The sequence below is a fragment of the Siniperca chuatsi genome, linkage group LG23 (genome assembly GCF_020085105.1).
Source record: "Siniperca chuatsi isolate FFG_IHB_CAS linkage group LG23, ASM2008510v1, whole genome shotgun sequence".
Classification (NCBI taxonomy): Eukaryota; Metazoa; Chordata; class Actinopteri; order Centrarchiformes; family Sinipercidae; genus Siniperca; species Siniperca chuatsi.
Window position 1 is genome coordinate 5001 of NC_058064.1, and position 12738 is coordinate 17738.

Below are 12738 nucleotides of genomic sequence, written 5' to 3' on the forward strand. Positions count from 1 at the left end.
GAGGAGGTAAAAAAACACGGTCCGAGTCCAGGTGAAGCGTCCAGGTGTACGAACTACAGCCACACAGGTAGATCTCAGGTGTTTGTCCGCGCACGGATGGAAGATGTGTTTTATTAATGTGGTTTATATTTACATTCCTGCAGACTCCAGTCAGAGCTGATGAGCTCTGTTTTACCAGAGTTGGTAGAATTACGTCTGTTACTACACTCGTGTTGTTAGTTATTTCTAGTTAGGGATTATCGTTAAATGGGTTATTACATCATTTATTACTAACTGCAAAGTTATCAGAGCCAGGGCTAAACAAGACAAGCACACTGCAAGGGATATTTACTATAGAACAAGTATAAAAAAAGAAACAAGTTATAATAAAATGTGTTTTATGTTTTAGTTGCCTTGGAAGAAACATTTTGCAGCATTTTAAACTGATGCGAAACTTGAAATAAACCTCCGTCACTGTGTTTGTTAGTAGATATTAAAGAAGTTCAGCTCTGTTTATTTGTCACTTCTCATTCAGTCACATCGGGATGTGATTCCTGTCATTTCTTTACTGCCTATAAGTCAGAATAATGTCCAAAACAAATGATCAGCAGTGCTGGAAGTACTCAGATCATTTACTTCAGTAGAAATATCAGTAATGTAAAAAATACTCGGTCAAAGTCCTGCGATGAAAAATTTACTGAAGATAAAATACGGAAGTATCAGAAATAAAATGTTCTTAAAGAATCAAAAGTAAAAGTACTCATTATGTAAAATGACATGTCCTTGTTTTATTATTACATTACATCATTATTATTGTATTGATATGTAAGCTGTACTTTATTGTTGTAACTAGTCGAGGTGGAGTTTAAATACTTCATATACTGTTGGGGATTTTAATCTGCAGCCATGAGGGTTACGAAAAGTAATTACAGCTTGTTAAATAAATGTAGTGCAGTAAAAAGTACAATAGTTCCCTCTGAAATATAGTGTTGTAGAAGTATACACTGGATAAGCAGCATAAAATACTGAGTACAAGTACAAGTACCTCTAACGTGTACAGTACTTCCACCACTGTTGCAATGTAATTTCTCCAACTTTTGTTGGTATAAAATGTAATAATAATAACAATAAACTTTATTTATTTTTACTTTCTTAATAATGTTACAAAGTAGGCAGAGTTCCATCGCAGACGCCCGCTCAGCCTCGTCACAAAGCTGGGAGTGGTAATAAGATACTCGGAGCTATCTGAGTGTCTCACAGTGTCGCAGTTTTAATGTCCAACATCTCTTAGAGGAATTTATGTTTAAGAAATCAATCTGATTCTGATCTGAACTATGGAGGTGAGAAATGTTTCAAATCAAAGAGTTTTGATATCAGCCATCTAATGTGTCTTTGTGTCTCTGTCAGGATGATCCGCCCATTGCTGATGTGTTTCGTCCTTTGCGTCGTCTACGGCAGCAGTAAACCGACAGAGAAGAAGAGTCGAGTTCACGATGAAGAACCTCTCAGCCACCTCGAACACGACGACAACAAAAACTACGACTACGACCACGAAGCGTTTCTGGGTCAAGACGAGGCCAAAACCTTCGACCACCTCCCTCCGGAGGAGAGCAAACGGAGGCTCGGGTGAGTTCAAGGGAAAGAAAAACATCCTTCTGCTCAGCGGAGACAAATCGTTTGTAACATTACTGAGAAAGACGAGACGCCAATAAATATGCAGAAATGTTCCTTCTTTGCTTTCACATCAGGACATCTGTTGGCTCAGACTTCTTTCGGGTGTCTTTGTGTCACTAAATGAACCAAACTGAAAAAATTAAATAAACCTGAATAAACTTCTCTCTCTGTGTAAACTTACAAAAAGTTGTGGATGTTTCCACCAAGCAACAGGAAATATAAAGCAGAAGATTTCCAGTTTGTCACAACTAGCATTGTAGTTATATCTAACGCCAATGAACTTCCAATAATATTTCCAATAAACTAGTCCATTTGACACTTTTCACGCGCTCTCACGCAGTGAAAAGCTCATTTATAACTGATAACGGGTCAACTCCGCCCAGCTAATGCGACACTAGCCTGAGCCACTCTCGCGATGTGAGCAGCAGACTCCGTGTGTCACTGATTACGTGACATCTTTATATGGAGGCCGACAAGGGCAAACGCACTGCAGCTTAAGATAACACATGCAAATTAAGAAAACATCTTCATTAATTTGACAACACGCGCAGCATTTGGAAAACACAAAGACACTAAAAAGTGCTGAACACGGCTTTGACACGTTGTTGTTGCGCCGGTTTGTGACTCGTGAAGTTCTTGACGTCGGGTCGGTGTATCATCGGTTCATGTTCATGTTGTGGGTTTCTGACTTCTGCTCCTGCTCTACTCTGCACTGAAAGTGACGCTGCATGCAGCTCGCAAGAAGGAAAAAAGTGGAATTCTTTCAGTAATTTTAATGATTTGTGAGATTTAGTGTTTATGACAGATATTAACCTTCACTATCCTACCACCAGTGTTGACAGACGGCCTGCAGCCTGCATGGTAATCATATAGGCACGATTACACCAGAACTATACTGAGGTATAAGCTACAGAAGGCCAAGCAGTGAAATTATAAAGAGATAACCAGAATCACATTTTTTTGGGGGGGTGTTGTGCTTTGATGGCCGTAGTCACAAGATGGCGCCGTACGACCTCAGCCTGTCAAATCAAGGAGCTTTGTTGTCTCCTCATGGTGCATCACAGCATAACTGTCTAAACTTAAAAACTTATATTTGAGGATGAAAAATTTCACCGGTGGGTTTAATGCAGGAAACCTTGCAGACTGCAGGAAATGAGTCACAAAACTTTTTGGTGTCCTCTGGAAACACTTCCGTTGTCATTTTATGTATTTGCAGTATGTTTTCTTAATTTCCTTGTGTTTTGTCTATTTGCATGTGTTGACATGTCAGTCGCAGTGCGTTTGCCCTTGTCGGCCACCGTACTTTTACCATCTTTAGATGTGAAAGTTAAGTGTGGATACATGAAGGTAAAAAGGATTATGTTCCTATATAAGCCATTACGTTTAAGACAATGAGATGGTGGCTATACGATGGGTTTTTTTGTTTTTTAAAATATAGACCTATCCTAGCTTAGATCCCACAGCACGATGTTCAGCAGGTTCTGGGTTAAACATGCGGAGCGTAAGAAGCCTGTTCTGAGGTATAGTTACCAGTTTTCTGGCAGAATGATTAAACTGAGCATGAGAGCCATCTGATTCATATTGTGTTGCTTTTAAGTAGCTGAGAATATGATCATTTCATGTAGAAATGCAGAGAATGGTCCAAATCCTTTTTCTCCCGTGAGTCCCATTTTTCAGCGCCCCCAGAAGGCCTACTCATAAGTTCATTTCAGTGTGCTCATGGACATCGACACACCATTTATAGAATAACAGCAGATGCAGCCGGATCAGGTGGATGTTGGTGTTAGTGATCTGACTGTACACTTTCTAAGTGTCTGAGCTGATTAGTAATAAAGCAAACCTTTCATAACAACACTGTGCTTCTCTCTGCAGCATCATCGCGGATAAAATCGACAGTAACAAAGATGGTTTTATCTCAGAGGAAGAGCTGAAGGTTTGGATCAAAAACGCTCAGAAGAAACACATTTCGGACAGCGTGGAGCATCAGTGGAAAGACTTCGATATGAACAGTGACGGTGTGATCAGCTGGGAGGAGTACAAGAACGTCACGTACGGGAGTTATCTGGGTAAAGAATGAAACGTCTGTTTTTAATGACGTCAAACAGCAGAGAGATTTCTTCTTCGGTAGAGTGATTTTCTGATCGATTCTCTGATTGATTACCTCTAACAGACGACCCTCAGACGGACACAGAGTATAACTACACTCACATGATGTCGAGGGACGAGAGGCGTTTCAGAGTCGCAGACAGAAACGGAGATCTGATCGCAGACAAACAAGAATTCACGGCTTTTCTTCATCCTGAAGATCACGAACACATGAAGGACATCGTGGTGCAGGTGAGAGTGATGTCACTGACAGGATGTCACTGACGTCATGTGATGTAGCTGAAGTCATGTGTGCGCTCACTGTCACAGGAAACGATGGAAGACATCGACAAGAACGGAGACGGTTTCATCGACCTGAAGGAGTACATCGGTAAGAAGTACTGCACACGAACGTTTACTCATCTCCTTTTTTTAAATCAAACGTTAAATTAAAAGGTGAGTTTGGAGAGTTTCACAGGACGAAGGTCCTGTCACCTGTCAGGTGTTTGGTCCTGGATGGAGCAGACAGTTTAGTTTTAGAAGCGTGTGGAGGAGGTTGGTGGAGGTCTGGTTATGGAGGGAGTTTGAATGGAGTCTGTGGTGGGACAGGGAGCAGGGGAAAAGATAAGGTATGATCATATTACATTTCCATCACTGCTATTGAAGCCTGTATGGCGGACGAATTCAGCCGTGTGTTTCCTGTTTCAGTTTCAGATTCACAGGTCGGAGGTCACCTTTGACCGAGGGGGATGCACTGTGTTTGCAAATGTAGAAGTTATTATTCTAGCATGTTTCTTCACCATATTTAGCACATTATCACACTACCAGGCTACAAACTGCGCTCTCACACGCTGTTTACAGTCTGTGATCACTCTGATTATTTATTTATGCCAGCATCAGAAGCGTGACATGGCATCCTTTCTCTGGGCCGAGTGCAGGGAAACTTTGCTGAATGGAAACGTAATGTGACCGTAGCTTTAGTAGCGTCAGGTCATTGTTGGTCTGCACGTGGGATTTGACAAGAAGAAATTTGTACAGTATCACCAGACTTATAGTTTAATTAAACAATCAGAGTACTTTCACCGTTGGTAAGTAAGATTTACAGAAGAGAGATCACACAGTGTAAATAACTAGTTAGTTTCTCCTCTAATCTTTATCTCGTCTGTAGGTGACATGTACACTTCAGAGGATGAGGAAGAAGATCCAGAGTGGGTGGCGACAGAGCGTCAGCAGTTTTCCGAGTTCAGAGACAAAAACAACGATGGAAAGATGGACAAAGAGGAAACTCTAGACTGGATTCTTCCATCTGATTACGACCACGCTGAAGCTGAGGCCAAACACCTTCTGCACGAGTCCGACGCCAATCAGGTCAAACTGATGTGTTTTTACTTTAAACCCACTGCTTCAGATTGACCTGTTCTCTCTGCAACTGTTTACATGTCTAACACCTGGGTGTCTTTTTTCAGGATGGAAAACTCACCAAAAAGGAAATTCTCGACAAATACGAGGTGTTTGTTGGAAGTCAGGTGACGGACTTCGGGGAGGCTTTACTACGACACGACGAGTTCTAGAGACGTAGCAGACTGTTAGATAGAAAACGTGATTTTACTCTTGTTTTTGACAAATAATTTATTTTGTAAACCTACAGAAGAGAACAGCTTTTAACAACTTTGTGTGTCTACCTTTGGTTTTAAAACTGTTACATTCAGATGATGGTCAAAGATGGAAACACAGCTTTGACTGGTCAGTTTGATCTTTCATTTCCATTTGTAGGTTGGCTTTATATTCCGTCCATTGTTTGTTTATTTTTCCTGTTAAACGTTGTAGTTTTCTGCTGCTGTGGTCAGTTGACTGAACTCTCCTCGCTTTGGTGCCTCACAGTTTTTATCTGTACATTTTATTTCATATTTCTTTCATTTGTGTTCATGATGCCAACAGCACTTAAATGTTTTGTGAAAAGCCTAAACTTTAGGACTTTGATTTAATGAGAGAATGAAGTCAAAGGAGTTGGAAATGTCATGAAGTGAGTGCTTTAAAAAGAATTGTCACTCTACATTTTATATCACTGTAAAACTAATTTACACCAGTTTGTCTTGAATTTGCACACACGCAGAAAGTCAGTGGGTTAGGGTTAGTCATTCATATTTTACACTACATGCTGTACTTTGACTTTCACAGCCTGTTTATCAATAAAAATATATAGTTAAAATGGTGTTTTTGTTTGGAGTGAACCGATCCTTTAAGACCACACTGTTGAATAGTGCGAAACAGTCGGAACTGTATTCAGTGTCGATATGAGAGCAGAATGTTTACACAGAAATAAACAGTCTAAATTTCCTAAAAGAGACTGAGGACAAACAAACTCTTTAGAATATTTTTATGAGATTTTGTTGTTGCCTTTGATCTAAACAAAGATGTTCTACAGTAAAATATCAGTTTGTTGTATTTACATGTTTTGAGTATTTAACACATTTCCTCTGAGTCTTCAGAGAATAATTCCCCAAACTCTGACCTGTAAAAGTCCTTTTGTGATTAAATGTCCTTCTGTCTTCAGTTTTATTTTTGTTCCAAACATTAAGAGGCTGTGGACACTGAAGACGTCTCAGTCTTTGAAGAAACGTCAGATGGTTCATCCATTTTCTTTCCAAAGACCATCTCCATGATGCAGGCGTTAAACTGAAGAGAAGAGCAACAATAAAGATTATTATTATTATTATTACAGGATTTTATTAGAACCTCTGTTTGATCCGGTCTGACCTGAGTACAACAAAACACAGCTGGACACACAAACGGCATCAGGAACAATCACACACATCTCTAAACATGTTCAAAATGAAGTTGGATTTCATCCAATGGGATGAGACATTCGAGAGTCAAACACACCTGAGATCACCTGAGCACTTCTAAATGTGAGCAGAGAAGTGAGATACTGAGGCAGCTTTTGCAGACCTTTATAAATAAACATGATTTCTAAATGCGCGTGCTGCCTGCACGTCACAGCTGTTTTGTTGATGCTTCCTGTGGAAGTGGATTGTAGATGAATTTAGTCCATAAATCTGTCAGATAACGTTACTGACTGTAAGATGCTTCTTCTTAACGGCAGGTGCAGCAGATCAATCAGCTTCTGAATAGAGATATTGCAGTAATTACGTTTGCATTTGTCCATTCGTCCGTCTGTCTCATTATCGTTTGTTTTTGTTCGTTGGCCAAACATTTGATCGTAGTTTTCATTTCCAAAGGTTACTTTTTGTTTAGTTCTAGTCTCGTTTTCGTCGTGAGAAAAAGTTTGTCAATAAATGTTTCGTCATAGTTTTCATTGACAAAACTAAAAGTGGTTAAACTGTGCTCACCTGTAGAGGGAAGGGTTAACTGTGCTCACCTGTAGAGGGAAAGGTTAACTGTGCTCACCTGTAGAGGGAAGGGTTAACTGTGCTCACCTGTAGAGGGAAGGGTTAATTGTGCTCACCTGTTGAGGGAAAGGTTAACTGTGCTCACCTGTAGAGGGAAGGGTTAACTGTGCTCACCTGTTGAGGGAAAGGTTAACTGTGCTCACCTGTAGAGGGAAAGGTTAACTGTGCTCACCTGTAGAGGGAAGGGTTAATTGTGCTCACCTGTAGAGGGAAAGGTTAACTGTGCTCACCTGTAGAGGGAAGGGTTAATTGTGCTCACCTGTAGAGGGAAGGGTTAACTGTGCTCACCTGTTGAGGGAAGGGTTAACTGTGCTCACCTGTAGAGGGAAAGGTTAACTGTGCTCACCTGTTGAGGGAAGGGTTAACTGTGCTCACCTGTAGAGGGAAAGGTTAACTGTGCTCACCTGTAGAGGGAAGGGTTAACTGTGCTCACCTGTAACCTGTAGAGGGAAAGGTTAACTGTGCTCACCTGTAGAGGGAAGGGTTAACTGTGCTCACCTGTAGAGGGAAGGGTTAACTGTGCTCACCTGTAACCTGTAGAGGGAAAGGTTAACTGTGCTCACCTGTAGAGGGAAGGGTTAACTGTGCTCACCTGTTGAGGGAAAGGTTAACTGTGCTCACCTGTAACCTGTTGAGGGAAGGGTTAATTGTGCTCACCTGTAGAGGGAAGGGTTAACTGTGCTCACCTGTTGAGGGAAAGGTTAACTGTGCTCACCTGTAGAGGGAAGGGTTAACTGTGCTCACCTGTAGAGGGAAGGGTTAACTGTGCTCACCTGTTGAGGGAAAGGTTAACTGTGCTCACCTGTAACCTGTTGAGGGAGGGGTTAACTGTGCTCACCTGTTGAGGGAAAGGTTAACTGTGCTCACCTGTAGAGGGAAGGGTTAATTGTGCTCACCTGTAGAGGGAAAGGTTAACTGTGCTCACCTGTAGAGGGAAGGGTTAATTGTGCTCACCTGTAGAGGAAGGGTTAACTGTGCTCACCTGTTGAGGAAAGGTTAACTGTGCTCACCTGTAGAGGAAGGGTTAACTGTGCTCACCTGTAGAGGGAAGGGTTAACTGTGCTCACCTGTTGAGGGAAAGGTTAACTGTGCTCACCTGTAACCTGTTGAGGGAGGGGTTAACTGTGCTCACCTGTTGAGGGAAAGGTTAACTGTGCTCACCTGTAGAGGGAAGGGTTAATTGTGCTCACCTGTAGAGGGAAAGGTTAACTGTGCTCACCTGTAGAGGGAAGGGTTAATTGTGCTCACCTGTAGAGGGAAGGGTTAACTGTGCTCACCTGTTGAGGGAGGGGTTAACTGTGCTCACCTGTAGAGGGAAAGGTTAACTGTGCTCACCTGTTGAGGGAAGGGTTAACTGTGCTCACCTGTAACCTGTAGAGGGAAAGGTTAACTGTGCTCACCTGTAGAGGGAAGGGTTAACTGTGCTCACCTGTAGAGGGAAGGGTTAACTGTGCTCACCTGTAACCTGTAGAGGGAAAGGTTAACTGTGCTCACCTGTAGAGGGAAGGGTTAACTGTGCTCACCTGTAGAGGGAAGGGTTAACTGTGCTCACCTGTTGAGGGAAAGGTTAACTGTGCTCACCTGTAACCTGTTGAGGGAGGGGTTAACTGTGCTCACCTGTAGAGGGAAAGGTTAACTGTGCTCACCTGTTGAGGGAAGGGTTAACTGTGCTCACCTGTAGAGGGAAGGGTTAACTGTGCTCACCTGTAGAGGGAAGGGTTAACTGTGCTCACCTGTAACCTGTTGAGGGAGGGGTTAACTGTGCTCACCTGTAGAGGGAAAGGTTAACTGTGCTCACCTGTTGAGGGAAGGGTTAATTGTGCTCACCTGTAGAGGGAAGGGTTAACTGTGCTCACCTGTTGAGGGAAAGGTTAACTGTGCTCACCTGTTTGTTCATGAAGGCGTAGATGAGCGGGTTGTAAATACACGAGCTCTTGGAGAAAAACGCCGGGATGGTGACGAATCGATAATCTTTGTTTTCGTCTGAAGAGTAGCTGAAGTAAAGACCTGCCAGAGCGTACGGACCGTAACAGGTGACGAAGGATGCCACCATGATGATGATCATCCTCGATACTTCCTTCTCCGCCTTCTGGGTGGAGGCCGACTCCGTCTGCTGGGCTGCTACCTGAAGAAAACAAACAAGAAGTTCAAACCAGGACGAGGATTTTCTGAGTCGCCAAAGACTCTAGGTTCTGTCTGCTGCAACAGAAACGTTATTTTTTAACATGTTTCCGAAGTTGTGACGCTTTCCTCATCAACAAAAATCACAAAATAATCACATGAGAGAAGTGAGATGCTGCTGGTGTTAAACTCACAGCTCTCAGAGCGCCCAATAACTGAGAGTAGGAGAAGATGATGATGCTGAGCGGACTGATGAAGCAGGTCACTATCAGGAACTGTACGTAGCTGCTGCAGTTAAACTCCTCGCTGTGAGTGTACCAGTCGGGTCCACAGGAGCAGCCCAGACCCTCGGGGATGTACCTGAAAACAAAAACATGGTTCATGTTTAAAGCATCAGATCGACTCAGACTGATGAGCTCCTACAGGTGTTACCTACCTGCTCCAGCCAAAGAAAGGTGGGGCGGCACAGCCGATCCCCATGAACCAGGTGAAGGCGACAGCAGCCAGAGCATGGTGACTGCCGAACTTAAAGGCTCCAAACGGTTTACAGATGACCAGGTATCTCTCAAAAGACAGGGCAGCCAAAGACCAGGCCGTCACCAGTCCTGAAGACACAGAAGGGGTTAAAATATGACAGTAGAAAGAAAGATTAAATCAACAGTCAGTAGTTTGACTAAAAATCATCTGTATCTCATTGTGTTTGCCTGCTGTTGAGATCAAATAAAACTCACTCAGCTGATTTTATTGAAAAGATAAAACAGTTGGTAATAGAGCCCATGGCAGACTCGGGGCACACGTGGTGTGATGTAACATCTGTAGCATCTACCTGTTGCTGAAATAAAATAAAACAGCTGATTTGATCTACCTGCTATTGATCCCATGGCAGCCTCAAGGGCACACAAGGTGTAACCCAGGAAGTAGTAACCCCTCAGGGTGGCGACAAACACCTGACTGACAGAGAAGGTGACGAAGATGAATCCTGAGAAGCAGATGTTGACGAGGATGTAGTTGAGAGGGACTCGAAGCTTCTCGTACTTGACCGTCACGAGGAGAACGATAAAGTTTAAAGGTGCTCCCGTGAACAGAACAATGCCCATAAAGATGGTCTGCAAGTGAAACGCCCAATGAGGGGCCAGGTAATACTGGGGCCCCTCGAAGGGACTCACTTTAGAAATGTTCTCGTACAGGTGGAAGTGTTTCCCCATCGTGGCCCTGAGCTTTCTAACACACCTGAAGACTTCAGCCTCTTTATATACACCCATAAACCACTTACACCAAAGATTTCCTCCGAAGAGCTGCTTTGCTTTTTCTAAAGTCACATCTTAGGATTAAGATCGTCACATTTCCCCTCTGTCTGAGGATGATTTCTGCTCGACAGACGGTGTTTACAGTCAAAGCAGGTATCAATGGGAGTATGAACATATTTCTGTTGTTTCAATATAAAAACAGACAGAGATCCCAGAGAGTTTGTCTTTGACAAAATAAGTGTTGAAAAAGCAGAAGGCTATGTGGGCTGAAAGAAGTAAAGAAAGTAAAAGACCAAAACAAATGAAGTCTAACCAAACTAAACCTGAAAGTAAACGTGGCAACAGCTCCATTTAACAAATACTAAAATATAAGCATTACTGCTGTCTTTCCTCTTACTGAACGATATAAACTGTAATAAACATCATGATGATATGATTTATTTTGTAAGGAAACGATGAATTAAATACATGAAATTCCATAAAATAAAAACAACAGACGAGAACCGAGCTGCCGCGGGGCGTCACGGCGTTGGTATGGACAGAGACACGACATTTTTAAATAGTAAAACAACGTGGAAATCGAATTTTGTCGAAGAATTCTGTTCATTAAAATATATAATAATATAATAATAATATATATAAATCAAACTTCTGAATGAAGGAACTTTTTTCTTTTACGTTCTTTTGCTTTGAAAATAGGGTGTCAGTTTACTTTTGATGTTTAAGGAACTACTGTATTGTATCTTTGTTTTTAATCTTTATTTAAATTCTGTAAAACTATTATTTATTTATTTTATTACTTTTTTATTATTATTAAAAATTCTTTATACATATAAGTGCCTCAGTATTTTGGCTTCTTTGGGTTTTTGCTGCTTTTGAAAAAAATCGTTTTTTAAAGTATTGATCACATTGTTGAAATTTTCACGTGTTTTTGAAATTATGAACTTTTTAACAGTTTTAAACCATTTTTTAAATCTTGGAATAAACTGAAGCTCAGGAACAGGATGTGATGGAAAATAATAATAATTTAACACAGTTCTGAGCAGCAGCTGATGTTTTTACTGTGGACCTGTCAGTGTTTTACATGAATATATGAAATGTAAAAAGTTATATTCAAAGTTAACATGCGCTATTGATTCCATATAAACCGTTTTACACACCTGTGGGGAACTTAATGAAGTATAAACCACCGTGATCTTGTAAGCAGGTCAAGGGTTGTGAGCAGCAGGTGCTCTGCAGATAAAAATCCCATAAGAACCTTTTTGTTTTCCGTCCATGTGACTTCAGATCTAATCCGGATGTTTCAGATTTACCTGAACAGGTCGTCCTCCTCAATCCTCCAAATCCTCAAAACATCGCCACAAAATCCGATTAGAGACAAAAACACTCCGACTAAACACACAACTCCGACTAAACTGGTCTGAAATGACGAAGGGTTAATCTGAGGACGAGGATAAAGATCTAAATCTCTGCCTCTTTTTCAAAAACCCTCCACTCCTCCATCGTTTCATCTTCGCAGGACAGAACCTGCTCCTTCATCTCATCACTTCATCACTTTGTCTTCAGAGGGGCGAGGAAAGGGTTAAACCTGCACATATAAATTAAAATTTTATTTAAATTACTCTCCACTCCTCCTTCAGTTCATCGTCTCTGCTTCAGAGGACAGAAGCTGAAGGAAAGACTCAAATCAACAAATATAGGTTTGTTTCTAAATGAATTTCCACTCGTCATGTTAGTATAACTTCATTCATATTTCTCTTGTTTAAATGTTGAATTTATCCACAAATCAAAATATTGTAATCATTTCTGTCACTTTTAGAACCAACGTTGCCTCTTTGTTTGTTTAAAAGCAGCTGGATGACGTTTGGATATAAAAGCTCCAGTAACTGGTCCTCCATCTTCAGAGCCGGGGCTGTATCATAACCAGGCTGTGAGTTTTATGAAGCATGGGTATGAAACGACCTCCGTTTGGAGGTGATTCGCTGCAGCCAGAGACACAACCAACCTGAACTTGACAAACTGAAATATTCACTTGTATGACTTTCATTAAAAGTCCCCCACAGATCTGCTTCCTCTGAGGATGTAAAGCAGCTGTTTCTAACCTCTGATGGGAGTTTATATCTTTATATGAAACTCTCTGAAATCCTGATTTTAATTCTTTAACCAGCATGTGGAGAATAATGTGTAATGTTTTGAGTATAGTATTTTCTTTTGCTTGGTCT

At 41.5% G+C, this 12738-nt stretch overlaps 2 protein-coding genes and 1 long non-coding RNA gene across 3 annotated transcripts in view; 1 reads left to right on the top strand and 2 right to left on the bottom strand.

Moving 5' to 3' along the window:
- The window catches only part of calua (calumenin a), a 6040-nt gene extending 90 nt beyond the window's left edge, over positions 1–5950 (top strand). Inside the window, exons 1-7 of the mRNA XM_044185421.1 lie at positions 1–67; positions 1387–1605; positions 3526–3719; positions 3824–3990; positions 4069–4129; positions 4907–5106; positions 5205–5950. The exon at positions 1–67 is cut by the window's left edge and continues 90 nt beyond it. Coding sequence (XP_044041356.1) covers positions 1388–1605; positions 3526–3719; positions 3824–3990; positions 4069–4129; positions 4907–5106; positions 5205–5309 — 945 coding nt within the window. The 5' untranslated portion in view covers positions 1–67; position 1387 and the 3' untranslated portion in view covers positions 5310–5950. The remainder of the gene's footprint in view (positions 68–1386; positions 1606–3525; positions 3720–3823; positions 3991–4068; positions 4130–4906; positions 5107–5204) is intronic.
- Positions 5951–6101: 151 nt separating this feature from the next.
- opn1sw1 (opsin 1 (cone pigments), short-wave-sensitive 1) lies at positions 6102–10493 on the bottom strand. The gene is made up of 5 exons (XM_044185420.1): positions 10135–10493; positions 9706–9874; positions 9464–9629; positions 9034–9273; positions 6102–6414 (listed from the first exon to the last, which is right to left on the bottom strand). Exons 1-5 carry the CDS (start codon positions 10472–10474, stop codon positions 6313–6315), a joined length of 1017 nt encoding a protein of 338 aa, XP_044041355.1. The 5' UTR covers positions 10475–10493; the 3' UTR covers positions 6102–6312.
- LOC122870968 lies at positions 7276–8542 on the bottom strand. Its single transcript, XR_006376748.1, has 3 exons — positions 8187–8542; positions 7647–7740; positions 7276–7494 (listed from the first exon to the last, which is right to left on the bottom strand). It is a non-coding gene; the product is annotated as an uncharacterized LOC122870968 (long non-coding RNA).
- Positions 10494–12738: the final 2245 nt, after the last annotated feature.